This window comes from Corapipo altera, unplaced genomic scaffold (genome assembly GCF_003945725.1).
Source record: "Corapipo altera isolate COAL_440 unplaced genomic scaffold, ASM394572v1 1, whole genome shotgun sequence".
Classification (NCBI taxonomy): Eukaryota; Metazoa; Chordata; class Aves; order Passeriformes; family Pipridae; genus Corapipo; species Corapipo altera.
Genome location: NW_020884873.1, coordinates 1,928,589 through 1,947,939, shown reverse-complemented (window position 1 = coordinate 1,947,939; position 19,351 = coordinate 1,928,589). Strand labels below are relative to the sequence as shown.

Sequence of the window (19,351 nt, the reverse complement as noted above, 5' to 3'; positions counted from 1 at the left end):
CAGTAATAGGTTATGGTCTAGAAGCAGATCTGAGTAAAAAAATCTACCCTTCAAATGCCTGGAAACTATGCCATCTTGTAGGCTGGTAATTAATTAGGGCTGGAAGGTTTTTTTTCCAGTGAATAATCTTGCAAACATTTGAGTTGCATCAAATCTGATTTTAATAATCCATAAATTGCTCTTGATTAGAGGACACAATTAATTGATTTTTTTGGCTCTGTGACTCAGTGCAAGAGAAATCCCTTCAGGCTTTAGAAAAAGAGCTTCATAGTCTGGATATTAGAGGACAGCTGATTTCCAGGGCTTCCTACAATGAATATGCAATTATTTAAACCTACTGAAAACTCTGAAAGCAGAGAAGTGAGATGACTTTATGACAACAAATTCAATATTCCAGTCTTTAAAGGTACATGCCCAAGAAAGAGGAGCTCATCTGCAGTGCAGATTGTCAACATCAGATCAGTTTTGCAAAGGATTTGAACCACAGATTGTCAGATTCGTGACATGTGGTCTCTGACCATGGCTTCAGAGAAGCAGGACATCTGGGGACTCATCTTCTCTAGCTGTTTTATGTTTTTCACTAAAACATCTGAGAATTTAGCTAGAAAAAAAAGCAAATTAAATGGTACTTTTCACCCAGTTCTAGGTTGCCATTTACTTCTAGTTGTTTTGGTTTTTTTTCCTCTACAAATGCCCTTTGGTCAATAAATACTTCAGTGAACAGAACTACAGATCCCCCATTTATTTGCTTTGCTGCATTATAATATCTTGTAGCTTTCTTCTTCTGAGTGTTTGTTCTCTCTTCAGGTAATGCATGTTCCACAACAGAAATTGTGAATTCTTGCAAGTTTGTTCCAGGCTTACACACTCAAAGACTCTTCTGAATAGCAAACAATATGTAAATTACTGGGTTTGAGTTTAGTCCTTATTAATAGGTCACACCACGCAGGACTTCAAATTTTCCCTTCGCAGCTCCTCTCACCCCTTGGATTCTCCATAAATTGTGAAACCCTTTTACTCTGATATTTATTTTTGCTGTTTTGCTCTTCCCTCCCTGCATAGTGTCAATGATTGACAGCCACCCATTCTTTAACTTCTAAGTAGCTGTAGATTATTAGGTTTCCCTCAAGACTTTAAGACTGTTTTTGTAAAAGATGAATTTTGAGCTGGATAAGCATAGATTACAACTTGCTTTAGAAGTAAGGACAACTTTCAGTGTTCCATTCTTTTCATATAGACAGCCAGTCGGGAGCTATTTGTCTAGCTGTACCTTTCAGCTAAATCAGATTCAAACAGAAAGCTAAGCACTGCTGAGGCATCCTGTGGATTTGTGAAATTCTCTGGAGATTTTAGCATCTGCCAGTGGTGAGTTGACTGTAAATGAGAAATAGATGTGCGTTTCATTTTTAACAGTTTTATTATCCTAATTTTTCTGTGCTGTTTCAAATAACCCTATGCTGAAATATATTTGTCAGGTCAACGGAACTGTACAATTCACTACATTTTCTGGCATGTGAGGATCTCTGCAGAGAACAGTATAGCCTTTCACAGGCCTTCTTTTAAGCTGGAGGCTTTTAATATGCCACATATTTCTGCAATTCCCTTCATCTGCAATTCCCTTCACATTTTAAGTTCTGTTGCGTTTTCAAAAAAGAAGGACTTCAGTCCAGTGAAATGCATGTTATTAAGTCTGGCAGAAACAAGGAAAGCAGAGCTAGCAAACCTACTGGAATGAAGATACCAACTGAAGACAAAAAACCCTCTAAGTAGCAAAGGGTATCATGTCTCTGATGGGTGCAATTGGGCCAGGAGAGAAAATATGGAAGAACTGTTTAAAAGAATAGACAGATAAGTTTTGTGAGGCAGTTTAAGTATTTAAAAAGTAAATAGACAGGAAGAGAGAACAAACTATTAGAATAATTATTTAGTTTCAGCTTACAGACAACATTAGCAGGACTTTCTGTTGGTGTTCTTTTTCACTCCTTTGAGGGCTTCTAAATAAAACAGGGAGTGAGTGTATAAGGACTAGAAAACGGTAAGAACTAAAAGAAAGTACAGAAAGATAAAATATACCATCAGTTAAAAGGACACTGTATTTTCATAATTTTCTGTTGAAAAAGAGTCACATATTCACTCTTCATTGCAAGGAGTCACATGAAAGCTCCCCATCCCCACACACTGCACAGGTCATGGTCATATTCACCAGCAATTGCTTTGGCTCACTGATTGGTAGATAGATCTGCTGAATTTACCCACAGAAAACATACTTTAAATGATGCTTACATAGCTTTTTCTACAGGAAATTCTGACTAAAACAACTAAGTTTAGGATGTCATGGAGACCATATGGTAAACCATATCCTAGGAGAGAACAAGAGTAGGAAGAAAGTAACAAAAGCAGTTTTTCATTTGAAACCTGTATGATCTAGAAGGTTCTTCCCACCTCAGAGACAAACTTTGTTCTCTGCTACATTAAAACTAAAGACTAAACCATGGAAAATGCAATTATTTACAGATTTAGCCTCCTGACAGGATTGCACATTTATGCTCAGAAAGCATGCCATATCCTACATAGTTGTCTATTATTTGTCCTGCTGTAGTTTTTGGCTGTAGTACCTTCATATGCATTGCCAAGAAAGCTAAAAATGGTTAAAAGAAGTGGAAAAAAAAAAAAGAATTCATCACATTCTGATGCCTAAAATAAAGAGTTGTCCATTCCTACCAGTGCATACAGCCCCATCTAAGTTATCACTAAATTTCATGTATATTAAGCATAAGCACTTTTCAAGCTTTATCAGTAGCGTGTTCTGTACATCAAAGTATGAAATTAGAGTGTTACTTTGTTCTTATCTTATTTCTTTACATAAGTCCATGTTTGCTCTCCATAGTTGATATATAACTACAGCCAAGTAACAAGTAAGATGAAACGGGCAAGATCTGCTCTATCTATAAATACTCTGTTGGGCATTCCATTGTGAACTCTAAGGGAACATTTTAAATTCTGCCTTTATTAAAACAATGACAATCTGACTGAACAATTCTAAATCAATTTGGCTTGCAAAGGTGTAAGAACAAAATCTGTCTTCAAGCTATCATATTTTATTATTATTACTGGTTAGATATCTTAAGCTCTGAAACTCAATAGCTACTCTGCTACAAAAAGCGAAAATCAACAATAATACTGTGAAATTCAAAGGCTGAGTGATTCTATGATCCAAGGCATCTTCTCTGGTCAAGGAGAGGTAGGTGGAGTCATATCTTCCCCTACTCTGCCTGCTCCATACAAGGGATTAAATAAGGAAGTCCCTTTGACACCACTGATTTGACACATGGTTTTAAAGGAATGTCCTTTCCTGTGCAATTGCCCTGAGAGAGTTAGAATCCACCAGGAAGTTTCTAGGAAAATGTTTAATCCTACCAGGGAGGTTATGTCTTCACCTCCACAATCTATGTCAAAAAGTTCTCTCTTCAAAATCGTTGCAGCTGTTCACAATGCTGGAAAAAGACACACCTTCTTCTTTGGTGGCTGTTTCCTCATTCTGGTTCAATTTTCCTGATTCCTAGCCATGATACCTCACAGGGCTGCAAGTGCACTCTAGGTGTGCCAGTAAAAAAAAAAAAAAAAAAAAAAAGTTGAAGAAAACATTCTGTTTTTTTGGTTAACAAATATGTCTGGACTTTCATTTTTGAATAGCAAGATAACCAGATAAAAAATTGCAAGTATGGTTGTTCTATACACACACAAAACAATTGCCCACTAGCAACACAACATAAATGATGGCGTTTCTAACACTGCCTTTGCTTTCTTTCTGTCATCAAGAAAAATTCTCTGAATAAAGGAGTGTACTGGTGTTATTTCCCTGGCTAGTGTGCCATGCAATGCAGATACAGTCACAGAAAGCTCTAACTCCACTAAGGCTTGGATTTTTGCCAGACTCAATAAGTGAAGTCAACGGCAAAATGCACAGGGCACCAATAAGCTGTTCCGAGTAGGAGGGACCAGCTCTGTACCTTCTGCCTAAGGGATAATTTTATATTTCAGGCAACGGCTTATAATCATCCTTCCCTGAAATTAGAGGTAAAAGTAAGAGTGTAAAATCTTATTCTACACTTCCCCCTCCCGTCCTCTCCATCCCATCTTTATTGATTAAAGGAACATTCATTGTCTTTTAAATTGTTTTTTTAAATGTTGGCTTCTGGGGCTTTAAAAATCAATGCACTTGCTCCAAGTACTGGATGCAACATTGCTACTGAATTTATCTGTGAAATGTACCATGATTATGTTTTCAATTTATGAAAGTTCATCCTTTCCACTGCATAAATGAGTATGTTATCATTTGGCTGCCTTGAGAGGCGCCTGCAAAGTAGAAGAGCATAAGCAAGAGAGACATGCTCACAGAACATGAAACATCTATTAAATTGTACATTTATCTGTGTAGTGAGTAAAATAATTTAGAAGTTTCAGAAAGTTGCAAAGAGCTTTCTAGCTCAGATGCCTGATAATGGGGCTTGTTCTGATGGGCTGTGATACCTCCCTCTAAGCTCTGTGATGTTGTCTTCTAATCCAGGCAATGAGGAAGTGTCTCCAATGATTTTCGTTTCTTTATCCTTGCAAACGTGAACTTGAGCTTAATCATCAGGTCAGATGTTGCTTTTTTGCTGAGAAGAAGGATAATTTACAGTCCCCAGCCCAATGCTTGTAGAAGGGACTAGTGATTTTGAGTACCCTCTCTAAACTATACTAAACTATATAAACAGTAAGCACACACCCACAGGAGAAATTCAGGTACTCTCTAAGACACTGCAAACGAAAGTTCTACCAAAGAAAGCATCCAGAATTTGGACTGATTGGGAACTCTTGGTTTTTTTTATGCTACTGATAAATGTGATAAATTGCAGTGCCTAGAAATGATACAACACAAAGCTGAATTGCATATTTCCTTGTGACGGGATGTACTGAAAGCTGAATGTTTATGTGGAATCAATTTTTATTTGGAAAATAATCACAGAAAGAAAAATGCAAGAGGGCTCTGAAACCAAAAAATTCTGTCTCAGGAAGCCTCTGAGCTGCAGATTACTGGAATTTGGGAGAGTAGCTCAGTTTGGCCCATTCTTATTCTCTTCCCTGGGTAACTGTTGTTGGTAACCATTGGAGACAGGATGCACTACACAGACTTTTGGGCTGATTTAGTGCAGTTGCTCATGTTAGCAGTACATGCAGACAAAGATCAGCCCTAATACGTTTTACTTACCCATGGTTTGACAGTGATGGTAACACAAGTCCTTAAAATAGGCATGAACATACAAAAAGCATTCATTTTATATTCTGCTCATGTTTTATATGAACTTGGATCTTTCAGCTGTGTCTCAGTAATCACAAGAAATCAGAGAGCTGTTTTGTGGATGATAGAAGTGAGGAACTGAGTTGATGAATTGTCAGTGCCAAACATAATACAGGATAGAGTAGGTTCAAAACCAGCTCAGTTAAAGAGCCCAGACCCAAAGTCACTGAAGGTAATGGTGAAGGGAAGCTGGACCCTATCCAGTCCTACTGTACTTTTCAAAATGATAGAAATCTGAGAAAAAGAGAACTGAGAGAAGAAGCCTCAGAAACCCATTTATATGGAAAGTACTCCCCTCCTTCAACCCACTCTATCAATTTGCATATACATGTCTCTCAGCTGTTAAATCATGCAACCTAGATGTCTCTGAAACTAGACATTTCTAAGGAAATGCGACCTCTCTGTTTCTGAAGGTTAGCTTCCCAGTTGTTCATGCACCTACAAAATATTGTGGATATGAGAAGAACAGATTTTTTCTTTTTTTTTTTTTTTTAAAGAGGATTTGTTCCATGATCCAGAACTTCTTTCTGTGGTGTTACCATGTAGCAAAAAAACTGGATTGATATTATCTTCTGTGAGAAGGAAACCAAAGGGACAAGAAATCTAAGATCCTGATCAGGAGAGAAGTATTTGTTCTTTGGCATGACTGCAGGTGCCAGCCACTCCCAACAGTGGCACCAAGAGAGACAAAGTGATGACATTTTCCCATCTTTTCATGCCAGCAATCTTTGTGGTAGCCAGAATGAACAATGCATCCGCTGCATCCGCTACACACTGAGAAGCTCAGTGACAGACTGAGTCATATTAAATAACCTGAGAAGCACCTGACAGGACTGATATTCTGCACACCCTGGTGTGGTGCAGAGCTGGTGCAGAGTTGCATCTTCAAAGAACAATCAAGCTCTTCATGTGCAGAAATGCCACCCATACACAAAACCAAAATTAGACAAAAGATCTGATCTGAAAACCTGGCATGCTCAGATTAAAAAAAAAAAATCTCAAAATCTCTTGCTACTCTGGGCTGTAGAAGACAACACACTCTCCAAACACTCCTTTCTACATGGATCTTCTATAAATTAGAAATGGATCCTAATAATTTAATAATGGTAAGTAAGGTAACAATACTATGTTCCAGAACATGAGCTTTCAGGATCTTTGCTTCCACCTTTGAATGATCTTTCATTCCCACTACGCATAAAAAAGACACGTATGCAAACATGTGAAACTGCTAATAGATCAGATATAACACAGGGATACAAGGATTCTGAGGAAATTGCATCAAGAGGGAAATAACAGTCAATAATCAGTTTTAGAATATTAAATAACTATTTTTAATACTGTGGAGGTAAGTGTATAAAGTAATTTCTCAAGTAAAGCTTTAGGTGAGGTTTGTTTTTTTTCTAAAGGTACAGCATGAAACTGAGACAGAAAAGCTGGTGCAGCCTGTGCTTACCCAAGACAAGCAAGGGCTTGATAAACCAAATTTGTTCAAGGATTTCATCTGCATGTTTAATGTTTTTACAGGTAGGTCACTTAATGCAAAATACCTCCCAAGTTTTTGGAGGAAATGTAACTGCTGACACAGATTCTGTCCCCTGACATCTGCTATTACATCATGGGAAGGACTATCTCCAGCATCAAGAAAGTCTCCTGACAAACAAACAGCTCCCAGTGTAAGAAGTGGGAGTGGAACATAAGGCACCGCAACAGAATTTATTCAGAAGTGTGGGGAACTGACTTTAAAGCTTCATCCAATCTACTTCAGAAAGATAGGCTACATGTGGGACTCTATGTATTTACATAGATTATTGTCAGTCCTCCTTATCTCCCATTAGTCACGTCATGTCTGTACAGCAGTTTGAAGATAATGGAGTGCTGCGCAAGCTCTAAGTATGTGACTGATCACCTGTTACCAGAAACTGAGTCTGTTATGGAGACTGAAATACTCTTTTCATTATCCTGAGAAACAGAAAACCACCTCAGCCAAGAAGACAGGGCTGACACGTTCAACTCAAGGTCATCACAAGAGTTGCAACTCTATTTTCACTTTGACACAGAGACGGAGCCGAAAGCACAATCAGCGAACCACAGCGTGATACTGTGCTGAGCAAACTGACGCGCTGAATTAATCACCTTGTGATCACTCTGCTTATTGTTATTTTCCTGCTTGGTTAATTTTCCCCTACCTGAAAGTCAGAAGCCCAAGTGCCTCTAAAGGGTTAGAAAACCTCCAGCTCCTCAACGTGGCATACATTTCTGACACAGTCGTTCGATCCCAACTGGGTGCACTGCCCAGCACCAGAGGAAGGGAGCAGTTTTGATTAGTGCAGTGGTAACGATAAAACCATAAGATTCTTCTCTGTTGCTCTGAGAGTCTGGAAAAGAAGATTAGAAATTCAGTTTGAAATCAAAACCACCTGGAGCTTTGTGTAGCAACAAACTTTATTGTGCAGAGGGGCCAAGTCACACAGTACACTGCTTTTCAGCTAAGTACGTGTTTTCCTTGGGGTAGGATATCATTTTCTGCAGACCAGCCTTTATAAGAAAAGTGATACTTATACTCTGGATCTGTCAGCCTCAGGTCATATAAAAATGAAGTGTCAAAAGACACACACATATGATTATTTCACATCCCAAGCACTCTCAATTTTCTTCTCCGCTGTCTCTGTTGTTGGTGTTGTTTGTTTGTTTGTTTTTAGTGTTGTTGGCATGGGGTTTTGTTTTGTTTCTTTGTTTGTTTTTTCCACTAAGAAGGTACAGTTATCACCAGATAAATTATTGTTACATCCATCTGCTATATATTGTCTCTAACTACTGTAGACACACAGTGTCATTGCTTTCATTTCTGCTCTTGCTTTGACTGTTTAAAGCAGGTGTGCCTATTTTTTATGTATCTGCATTTAAAATAGGGCTTAAGCACATCCATGTGCACACGCAAGAACATGAGCATGTGCACATGCACACACACAGAGTCTGATTATGCCTAGTATTGGTATGAGTTTAGAAAAGGGAAGAAAAGCTCCCAGCAACTTCTGTATCTGTTCACAAAGCCTAGCACACTGTGCTTTGCTGTACTCACAAAAAAGGGTGCAGTATACCAAATTCCTCAAAGAGATATTAGATATCTAAAGGACATATTGATAAAATGATCAGTCATCACACCATATTTCACCACAGTGAGAAATGCCACAGAAGAATTTCTGCTTTATATGCTCTGATTTGCCAACAATTTGGATGTCTTTGCCTCATGCATATTAAATCCCAGGTTTTGACACACCAGAAAACAGAAAAATAAATTCCCCTTGAGAGACAAGCCCAGACAATCTCGTTAATTTGATATCAGAGCCTTCAAAAGCAAGCTCTGAAAGTGCAAACCGATGTCCAGTTCATATAAATCATTACTGAAATCAAGAACATCATTTTTCTTAGTCATATTTGACCAGATTGGTGATCTGTCTGCTTAATAAAATAACACAATTGTGACTTCAAACAGACATAGATATTTCAGAAGGTGTGAGAAATCTTGTAGAAGGTAGTAAGTAAATAGTTTGTTTCCAGTCAAGTATTTAATTATCCAGATATGTAAACAGAGTTCAAAAATTCAAGTGTTTACATTCTTTCCAAGTTCATCTTCCTTCTATTTGCAGTATTTTGGGACGTTCTTAGCCAAAAAAAAATATCTTAGCCACACTCTAACAGTCAAGATTGTGTCTTTCACAACTCATATCAATGAGTTCCTTTGGTTCTGTATGCACTAGAGAACTTTCCTCCTTTGCCATTTTGAATTGCCAAGCATTTGGGAACAGAGAGCAGCAGTACAAGGATGGGCATGTTTTTTACTATGACAAGAGTGAATGTTAATTTCTGTCCTTAAGGAAAATAAGCTTATAGGTGTATGCAGAGATGAACCTAACTGTGATACAAATTCTGTTGTGACTTCTAGTAATCATTTCAGGAAAAGTATCATTTCAGTAATCACTTCAAGAAAGAGCTTCAAAATTCACAGCTTGTCTACAGTGACAATAGATAAATGCCTTTGTGAGTGTGTGAAGTCACACACAGAAAAAGATAAAAGCAGGCCTAAGACTTCATTGCCTCTCTTGATTATCTTATGCATTTAGATGGTATTCTGCAGGGCAGTTCAGCTAAAGGACCTCTTTTACATGTTAACTTTAAGCAGAGGTTTAAGCTTTCAAACAGCATTCTCCAAACTAGACAATCTGATGTTCAGATTAAAGCACCTGAAGCTTCCACTGAGCTTGCAAAGGGAGATAAGAAATCAATCCTTGTATCGTGTTTTCTAAACAACAGGTTTCTCCCTCTGACTTCGCCCCAGAGGCAATGTCATTTTCTCTTTCCATGCTTTAAAGATCAGACACGAAATTAAAGGTTGGGTGGGGCAGGGGGTTTTTAGGTTCTGATTTCAGCTTGTTAATTGTAACAAAAGTTAACATATACATGTAACTGGACATTTAAAATAGACAGTAAAAGTATTTTGCATACACAGCATCCGAAGATTGTTATGCTAATAAGGACATTTCTTTGGCTTAACAGGGATAAGATGCTAATAAACCCTCTTTATTGATAAAAATGCAGTTTATGTTTTTTTAGGTAGAGTCGTATCTAAATTTCTCTCCATATAAGATCTAGATTAAACTATATACCCTTCTGCTTAACACAAATAAACCCCAAAACCCCTAAAAAAACTAAATAATTCAGTAATTTTCAGTTTAAGTTTTCATTAATCCCTTTAGCTAAATGAAGAGAACAGCTTCTGTGACACCTTTGTTAGCTGGTATTAATTGTTACCTTCTTTGGGGGGGGGGAATGGCAAAAAATAAGTTTAAATGCATCTGAGATGCTTTTGTTGTTCATGTTCAATACTAAAGCAGAATAAGACAAAAGACAAAAAGAAGAAGGAGCAGCAAAGCTAGAAAATGCAAATTTCTGTCCCCTGGCACTGATTTTCACTTGGAAGTTTCTCTGCCATGGACAGCTTAGAAAAGTGTGCCGCATTACTACAGTTTTTAGACCTCTTCCACTATTCGTCCAACTGGAAGCAGCCTTTCTAATCACAATTCACAGCAAAAGCACTCTTGTGACCACTCATAGGCAAACTAGATTCTTACCAGGAAAGTGGTAAAAAGGGAAAGGAAAGCTGAAAGAGAGGAAAAAGGTAGAAGGAAAATGATAAAGATGGTAGAAGCCAGACTGTTGTCTTCCTAGCTCCAAACCACTCTCTGATCCCTACCCTGGAACACACAGTTCACACTGGGATACTGGGCTGCATGAGGTTGGAAGAGCAGCCTTCCTCTCAGATGGTTGGTATTCCAGGGTTTGTATTTCAAACACAGTAATCCCAAAAGGAATCAGAGGCTCACGTGAAATGTTTGCAGAACTCAGCCAAAGCAGCTGTCAGTAACTAACAATTTCCCCTCTTGGCACTCTCTTGTCTGGTTTGGTGATGACACCAAAGATGACACAGTGTAAGGCTGTGAGGAGCACAAGAGCCACATGGTGAAGGTCATTGCCTTCAGTCCCATTGAACATCTTCATTAATCAACATTCAAGAGATGCTGGCCATGGGGACCAGTGATCTGAGCTATCTAACAGAGACACAGGAGTCTGAGATTCAGCTACTTGGAAGACTGTAGGTCTGGACCAGCTACTGGAGAATACCATGCCCATGTAACACGATGAGGCCCAAACACCAGCAACCAAATTAGAGTGTGGTTGTGAACCTTGGAGGATCATATGCCTGGGTGTCAGCAGCTGGGGAGAGCAGTAAAATCTGGGGTCAGCTCCTGAATAGACTGTCTAAGCCCAACTACTGGAACAATCAATATTTTTTATGTTATATATATTAAAAAAAAAATACGCATGTGTACACCAGCAGACTTGGATCCTGATCAGGCAGAGAGAAGGAACAGAATCAGGCTGTCTGTGCTGCCTGTTTTGTGGCACTGTTCCCTGTTTGGGCAGTAAGGTACAGCTTTTTCCTTCTGTTGATTTACTGATATTATCAGGAATACATGATCCACCTCTGAAATGGTTGAACTCGGGGACACGTTCCCACAGCAGCCCTGCATTCATAGCACAATTGCATTCAACAGCCTGTAACAAAGACAAACATGCAGCTGCCTGTTTTTAACCACTGTTGCTTCCTTTTCTATCATTGGGTTAAGAAAATTTTCTGTCCATTCACATATTCCCTCCGCTTCCAGCAGAATGACCAGAAGGATCCTGACAGCCTGAGAAAGGTTTCTTGTGTCTTCTGACCACAGACACCCATGTATCTCAAAATTGTGTTTAAGGCAAAAAAACTACCTAGATTCCTCTCTTTTTCTTGACATATGGAAAAAAGGAAGGAAGAGATCTTTAGATATCATAGCCATAATGTGTTTGGATACTGAGATGCTACAAATTTTTTAAAGAAAGTCTCATAAATTCCTCGAAGAATCTGTTACTGAACTTATCAAAGCTTTAACTCCAAACTGGTGACTTTCAGTGGTCTCTTCCTTTCATATTCCCATAAAAGGATGTTATAGAGTCTCCCCTTGCCTGTTCTTTGTTATACCTATTGAATGAACTTGTTACCCATGAATTTATGTATGGCCTTCATGAATGCGATGACATTGTCTGCCTTCACAGTTTTGTGACAGTAGATTTTAAAAGCTCACCACTGACTGACTTAAAAAGTATTTTCTTCCCATTGACAATTGATTTCCTACCTGGTTTTACTAAATGTCCCTAGTTCAAATATTGTAGGAATTGATGAGGCATTCACCTTGTCTTTCTTCATCATGATTATATAAAAAATTAATCATGCACACACAGATATGTTCTAGTCTTTTCTCCAAACTACAGAGTCCCAACCTTTTTAGCTCCTCTTGGTCAAACAGCTGCTTAATCCTTTTAATGATTTTAGTTGCCCTTCTCTGTACATTTTCCACATCTACTGTGTCTTTCCTGAGCTGTGGAGACAAGGACTATGCAGCATACTCAAAATACAGCACAGGGTTTTAGACAGCAGTGAAATGGCACACACTGGTTCCTTCTTTACCCTTCCTGATGATGCCCAATGTTTTATTAGCACTTTCAGGTGTTGCTGTACATTGCATTCATGAGTTCAGGGAAATTTCAGAAGTAATGTCAAGATGTACTTCCTGCATTCTAATTGCCAGTTCTGAGTTCAGTGTCATGTAAACATGCTTAGCTATTTTTTCCTTAAATATACCCCCTTAAATTTATCCACACTGAAGCTCATCTGCCATGTTTTGACCAATTTTGTAAAGTCCTTCTGGATCTTCCCTCCATAGCACAGTGACAATCTGGCAGAGTTTAGTACCATCTGCAAACCTAGAGATTTCCCTGCCCACTTCTTTCACCCTGTCATCAAATGAAGATACTGAATAAAACTGGTCCCAACCCTGAGCACTGGAAGATCCTGCTAGTGATTCCTCCATTCTGAAAATCCTATTTTAAACATCCCATCTTTGCCTTTAACCAGTTTTCTTCTAAACCCATGGCAAAATAATTTCTTTCACAAGCTGTTTTTTGAACATCCCAATGTCTTATGTTCACCAAATCCCCAATATCCATGAACTGACTGAAAACCTCCTAGGACAGCAACACTTTGATGAGGCAGGATTTCTATCCACAGAAGCCACACTGGTTCTTTCCTGACAAATTACTTCATACTTAGTTAAATTCTTAATGATCTTATTCCCTCTTACTGAACCCACCATTTCACCGTGAATAGAGATCAGATGCACTGGGTTTGAAGTTCCCAAAATCACTCTGGAGCATACCTTCCAGTTGGAAATTTTGCTGGCACCTTGTCAGTGCCATGGCACCATGGCTACTCACAAAAAAATACTGACATTCCATTCACATTTCAAAATAAAATAAAAAACTCAAATCACAGATCCCATGATTAATAAAATAATTTTATATTTCATCCTGTCTTTTTAGAAGTTGAGGTAAATGTCAAATACAACAGTAAATTTGTCTTTAAAAAAAAAAGATTTTAAAAACCCCAAGCCATCAACACAGAAATCCGAACAGAAAAGTCTTCTTAAAAGATACATCATATCACACTGAGAGGGCTGAACTGACTCTAGGTTATTTAGTTATTGTACAATTAATGCACCTTTTGACCTTTGATGGAGGATTAATTCACACAATTAACTGTCATTAGTAAAATGGCTCTCTGTAAGCACCAAATTCCCCTCTGATTATACCCAAAATTATTTTATGCAGTACATAATCCTAATTGGTAGTATAATATGCATATAGCTGAGCATACCAATCTGCCTCAGTATATACAGTGTGTTTTGTTTCACTTTGTCTTTATCCACCTTCTGTGAAAGCTAAACTTTGCATACTTCTTTCCTTGCTTATAACTTGAAACAGATTTTTCAAATGCCATTTAACTACTATATCTGAAGTCTGAATGTATAATAACTGAGAGAGGCTGATTTCCATTGAACCAAAGGTGTTCTTGCTGATACTGATATAGATGTACTGCATCACTTGAAAATCTTATTTTTTGAACCAAAAATTAGTTTCTTGCTTCAAAGACATGAAAAAATATAGTAATAGAAAGAGAAAAACAATCCTTTCCTAAACTGGTAAAATACACAGTCACCTCCAGGGGCCTATTAGGCTTTGCTGTGATATATTCTCTTATTTAGAGGTGTTAGTTCTCACATCAGTCAAGCTTGGCTCCTCCAGAGGAAAATTTTGTTTTTAAAGAATTGGATACAGCTAACTGTGATCAATAGGATAAGTACAGCAAGCCAAGAATGAGCAGAGCTACCTGGGTACAACTTACAGCAAGAGAGAATGTATCTGAGAAAGCCTTGCAATGTGCTTCAGGCACTCTTGGGTTGGCTCTTCAAGATCATCTCTTCTTTCTTCAGGTTCAGGTTTAATGAACTCCAGATTAGTTTCTGGAAAGTCAATCTTTATTAAAAGAAAAAAAAAAAAAAGAAAGACAAGAAAAAAGACAAGTGATTTTAGCAATATGTATTGTCAGATACAACTGTCAGCAAATGTTATCTTGGATTGGTATGGTAGTATACAAAATAGGACAGAAAGAAGAAAGGATAATTATTTGGGGATGCTCACTGTATGTAATATGTTACTTAAATGTTGTGGTGAGAAATTCAGTCTGCAGAAATCAGTGGAAGCTAACTTTCCTGAAATAATTTCATCCACTGTATTTCAATTTTATTAGAACTGCACAAACACAAAGCTGAAGCAATCTTTTCCTTTTCTCCTCCTTTCCTGGTTTTTAATGGGATGGTTTTTAAGTGGAAAACTTTCACTAATGTAGATTTTGGGGTTTTTTTGTTTGTTTGGGTTTTTCTGATGTTTGTTTTTTGTTTTTTTGTTTTTTGTTTTTAAATTAGGTTTACTTATGATTCTATTATCATTTCTTGATGTTCAATTTCATATATACTGTAGAATATCTACCAATTTTTCATTCTTTACATTTACATGTGGCGTCAGAAATTTAGGATAATGTTTTTCAAGATACAGAGAAAGTAAACATTCAACCAAAATTACAATGCTTGAAGTACTTGATAATCTGAGTACATACTTGTCTGAAAACTCAGGTTGTTCTTCAAGCATCGGCTCAATTTGCATCCTTTTTTAGTTTATTACTGCTCACCACAATCTCTTATCTATACCTACTTTTTAATATATGCATTTAATATGCAACACTCTTCTAAAGGTTAAAAAAGTTATTCCCTACGAAAGAGTCACATCAGAAAACCAGATCATCTTTAAGGTCCCTTCCAACCCAAGCGATTCATTCTATGAAAATCTATCTTTATGACATTTCCAGCATGTTCCCAAATGGTGATACTGCCAAATGCATGGGAGTAACTGAAAATGAGAGATCCTGTTCCATTTCTTTCAGTAGAAAGAGATTATAAATTAATAGCCACTTACTGCCTCAACATCCCTTTATTATTAATAGGGGGAGCTATTTTAAGGCATGGTCTTTGACTGAACTCCTCAGACTAGAAAATTCCCGTTTGCTTGTCTGTTAAAATTGGGGTATTTTTAGGCCAGGCTTTTTTATCTGTATTATCTACTTTTACATGTCATTTGCTAATAAATATTCAGCTTTTCAATACAGAAAACAATTGCTTTTCCCCTTTAAGTATCCAGTTGCTAACTTAACCTGGAAAGGCGGAAAAACCATCATGCAGACTTATTTTCAATACTGGGAGTTCCATTCTGCCCAGAATGAGTGAGAACTTTGACCAGTGCCCTGTACTCGGCAGTGGTGAGGTCGCACCTCAAACCCTATTTTTAGTTCTGGGCCCCTAAGTACAAAAAAGACATTGAGATGCTGGAGTGTGTCCAGAGAAGGGCAATGGAGCTGGTGAAGAGTCTAGAAATTAAATCATGTGAGGAGAGGCTGAGGGAGCTGGGGGTGTTTAGCCTGGAGAAGAGGAGGTTCAGGGGAGACGTTATAACTCTCTACAACTCCCTGAAAGGAGGTTGTAGCCAGGTTGGGGTCAGCCTCTGATCCCAGGCAACCAGCGACAGGACAAGGACATAGCATTAAGCTGCACCTGGGGAGGTTAAGGTTGGACATCAGGAGGAATTTCTGTATGGAAAGTGTTGTCGAGCATTGGGATGGGCTGTCCCTGGAGGTGGTGGAGTCATCATCCCAGAGGTGTTCAAGAAGTGGCTGGATATGGCACTTGGTGCCATGATTTGGTTGACAAAGGTGGTGATCAGTCAAAGGCTGGACTTGATCCTGGAGGTTTTTTCCAGCTTCAACGATTCTGTGGTTCTGTGCTCAGCATGTAGTCATCAAGGAGAGTTACACTAATACCTATTAACAACTGCTTGTAGCCACTTTCCTTTATGCTACTCAGTCTTATTGCAAGTTGTGTGTGACATTCACAATGGCATACAATTCAATAGCATCAGAACAAAAGCTCAGATTTGACAAGGCAGCTGTAAGTCAGGTACCAAGTCCTTTATTTGTGTCAGAAGTATTTTGGGAACCAAAACATTCAGGTACCGACTCACTAATTTGTGTCAAAAGTACTTTTGGAACCAAAATGATAACAACAAAAATTACCCCACAAAAACCTTCTCCAGCCCTCAGAGGTGGTTATTTGGTATGGAAAGCATCAGACATATTCGCCACTGCACAGAACTACAGATTGTCATCCTGAAGATTAACACACCTTCTTTGTGTGGCCTTGAAAAGCAGCCTTCTTGCACTTTGTTAGAAAACAACCCTTTGCTTTGCTTTCTGGTTTTCTTACCTGCAGTGTGACCGAGGTTGGTGTGCTGGTGCTGCAGATGCCTGGGGTGATCATTGCTGTGGGTGTGCTGCACAGCCTCATGCTGAGCAGCACAGTGCCGTGAACGAGCCGCCTGCGGTAAACACACAGGGAAACAGGCCAACAGGTTTTACTGAAATTACATCAAACAACGTGGAACTGGAGAGCTCAAAAGACAAGCAAAAGGAGAACAAACCTTTTCTCTTTATGTGACTAGTACAAATCCGGCCTCGATCAGGAGAGGTTGCATCCTGGTGGTCTCACTGCTACCTGTGCATTTGCAGGGTTCATGACACAAATCACATTCCCAAGACATTCTAAACCAGCTCTGCACTTTACCTCTGACTTCTTGTGTGACAGGCATTGCCCTTTAAGCTAGATGTAAAATAAGGATAATACTATATCTATGTAATTTCTGTCCCAAGATTTAATTTTGAGGACAAATATGTTAGAGACTGTGAAGTGTCAACACAGTGTAAAAAGTGGAGGGCAGCATACATTTATTCCACAAAAAGAAGAAACTCATGGTAATCTACTGCAACCATGAATGATCCTTGCTGATTTTATGTTCAGATGGCAGGGAGGAGGGAGTATGATATCAGAGTCTCCAAAGAGCTGAAAGAAATTCAAGTGGGATAGTTTGTACCACATATACCACATATGGTTTTTGGACAGATGAAAGATTATGGTCTGAAGTACCAGTCTGAGCACTACACATACAAGAAAGTCTTATCAGCAAAACAGGCATGTATGTGGCCTGCAGATAAGAAAACCAGCACGATTTGGCATGTCAACACAACTCAGTCTAGAGGATTTGAATAAAATCAGAAAGTTTGGGTGAAAATTCTAAGCATAACCAATCGACTCAAATTAAGAATGCAGTACCTGAATAAAGAAAGATATAGTACCCTGGATTTAACCTTTCATTTCACAGAGACACTGAGTATGCTGAGTTGGAAGGGAGAAACAAGGATCTTCGAGTCCAACTCCCGTCCCTGCACAGGACCATCCCCAAGAGTCACATCATGTACCTGAGAGTGTTGTCCAAATGTTTCTTGAACTCTGTCAGGCTTGGTGCTGTGACCACTTCCCTGGGGACCCTGGTGCAGTACCAACCATGCTCTGGGGGACCTTTTCCTAATGTCCCACCTAAACCTCCCCTGAAACAACTTCAGGCCATTCCCTTGGGTTCTGTCACTGGTCATCACAGAGAAGAGATCAGTGCCTGCCCCTCCTCTTCCTCTCATGAGGAAGTTGTAACTGCAGTGAGGTCTCCCCTCAGTCTCCTCTTCTCCAGGCTGAACAGAACAAGTGCCCTCAGCAGCTCCTCCTATGGCTTCCCCTCAAGGCCCTTCACCACCTTCATAGCCCTCCTTTGGAAGCTAAGAGTTTAATATCTTTCTGATACTCTGGTGACCAAAACTGCCACAATATTCGAGGTGAGGCTGGACCTATTTGTCCATATCTTAATGATTAGTGAGGTCAGAAATTTGATTATGTTCAGCATCTCTACTTTTACTGACAAATAATTTTTATTAATATCTTTTCAAACACTGCTCAGTCAAAAAAACTGAGAAATGCACTAGATATCCTTCTGCCCATTGTAGCAGAAAGAGCCAGTCAGATAAGTGAGGTTTGAATGTCCAGCTTTTACCTAAGAGGAGGACATTAGAGCTACAAAAGAATCCAGATGAACTATTTGATTCTAGCATGAGTTTGCAATATTGCTGTATGAAAGTACCTCTTGAATTGCAAACTGAAATAAATTGCTTAAAGTCACCTGAGGAAGGTCTAAGAAAATCCCACAAAGTCATTGTTATAGTCAACATAAATTAGTATAAACATAATTCAGGACTAATTTTTCTTTTTCACCTTTCAAGCTGTTCATGTTGGTGCAAATATTTTATTATATTGTGAGAGTACAGCTCAGGAGGATTAAAGACAACCATTTCCTGAAGTTTCTTTTGCAGCTGTAGGTACATTTACAGGAGAATGGAGGTAGAAAGAGCTGTGATGTGAACAAGAGAGCACTTGAGGGAAAGTAGCAGTTGTGTTATATGAAGTCTTTCTCATTTAGGTAATTGATGTGAACGTGGAAATGATCAACAGTGATTCAAAGTTGTTTTCCTGTGATGTGTACTCAGATGACCTTTAATAAATGAGTGGCATGCTTCAACCATTCCTTTGTTGTCAAAGATTTACATCATCATGTGAACTAATTGGCACTTTTGTTAGAAGGGAGAGGAGTAGCTTAGAACAAATGAACATGAAGACTAAATTATCCTTCTGAGCTCTCATTACTGCTAATCACTTTCATATTGTGCTCTAAAACTACGGGGGGCTTTAAAGAAGAATCCATAGAGTGGGGGTTTTTTCACAGGAAACCTGTGTAGACAAAAACAAGAAGTAGCACAGACCTCAGAGGTACTGTAGATGTGTTTGAGACATTTCCTGAGCTCATTATTTCTACTTATTTACACCCAGTACTAATTTGGTTAAAGATCATCCAGGAAGATAAGGAAGAATCATCAGATGGGCTTCTCAGGGCCTCAACTGGAGACACAGAAAGTAAAGCAATGTGCCTTTGCTGGACTGAGAAGATTTCACAGATTAGAGCAGATTATAGGACTGTGAGTAAAACCAAAAATGTTAAGCCACCTCCACAGCGTGGAAATAACATCTCTTAAGA

At 38.6% G+C, this 19,351-nt stretch overlaps 1 protein-coding gene across 1 annotated transcript in view; it reads right to left on the bottom strand.

Annotated features, from left to right (window-relative positions):
- The window catches only part of PIK3C2G (phosphatidylinositol-4-phosphate 3-kinase catalytic subunit type 2 gamma), a 195,393-nt gene that overhangs the window by 111,646 nt on the left and 64,396 nt on the right, over window positions 1-19,351 (bottom strand). Inside the window, exons 13-15 of the mRNA XM_027665212.1 lie at window positions 16,645-16,756; window positions 14,178-14,308; window positions 7,528-7,716 (exon numbers count right to left, since the gene is read on the bottom strand). Of these exons, the coding sequence (XP_027521013.1) occupies window positions 7,528-7,716; window positions 14,178-14,308; window positions 16,645-16,756 (432 nt within the window). The remainder of the gene's footprint in view (window positions 1-7,527; window positions 7,717-14,177; window positions 14,309-16,644; window positions 16,757-19,351) is intronic.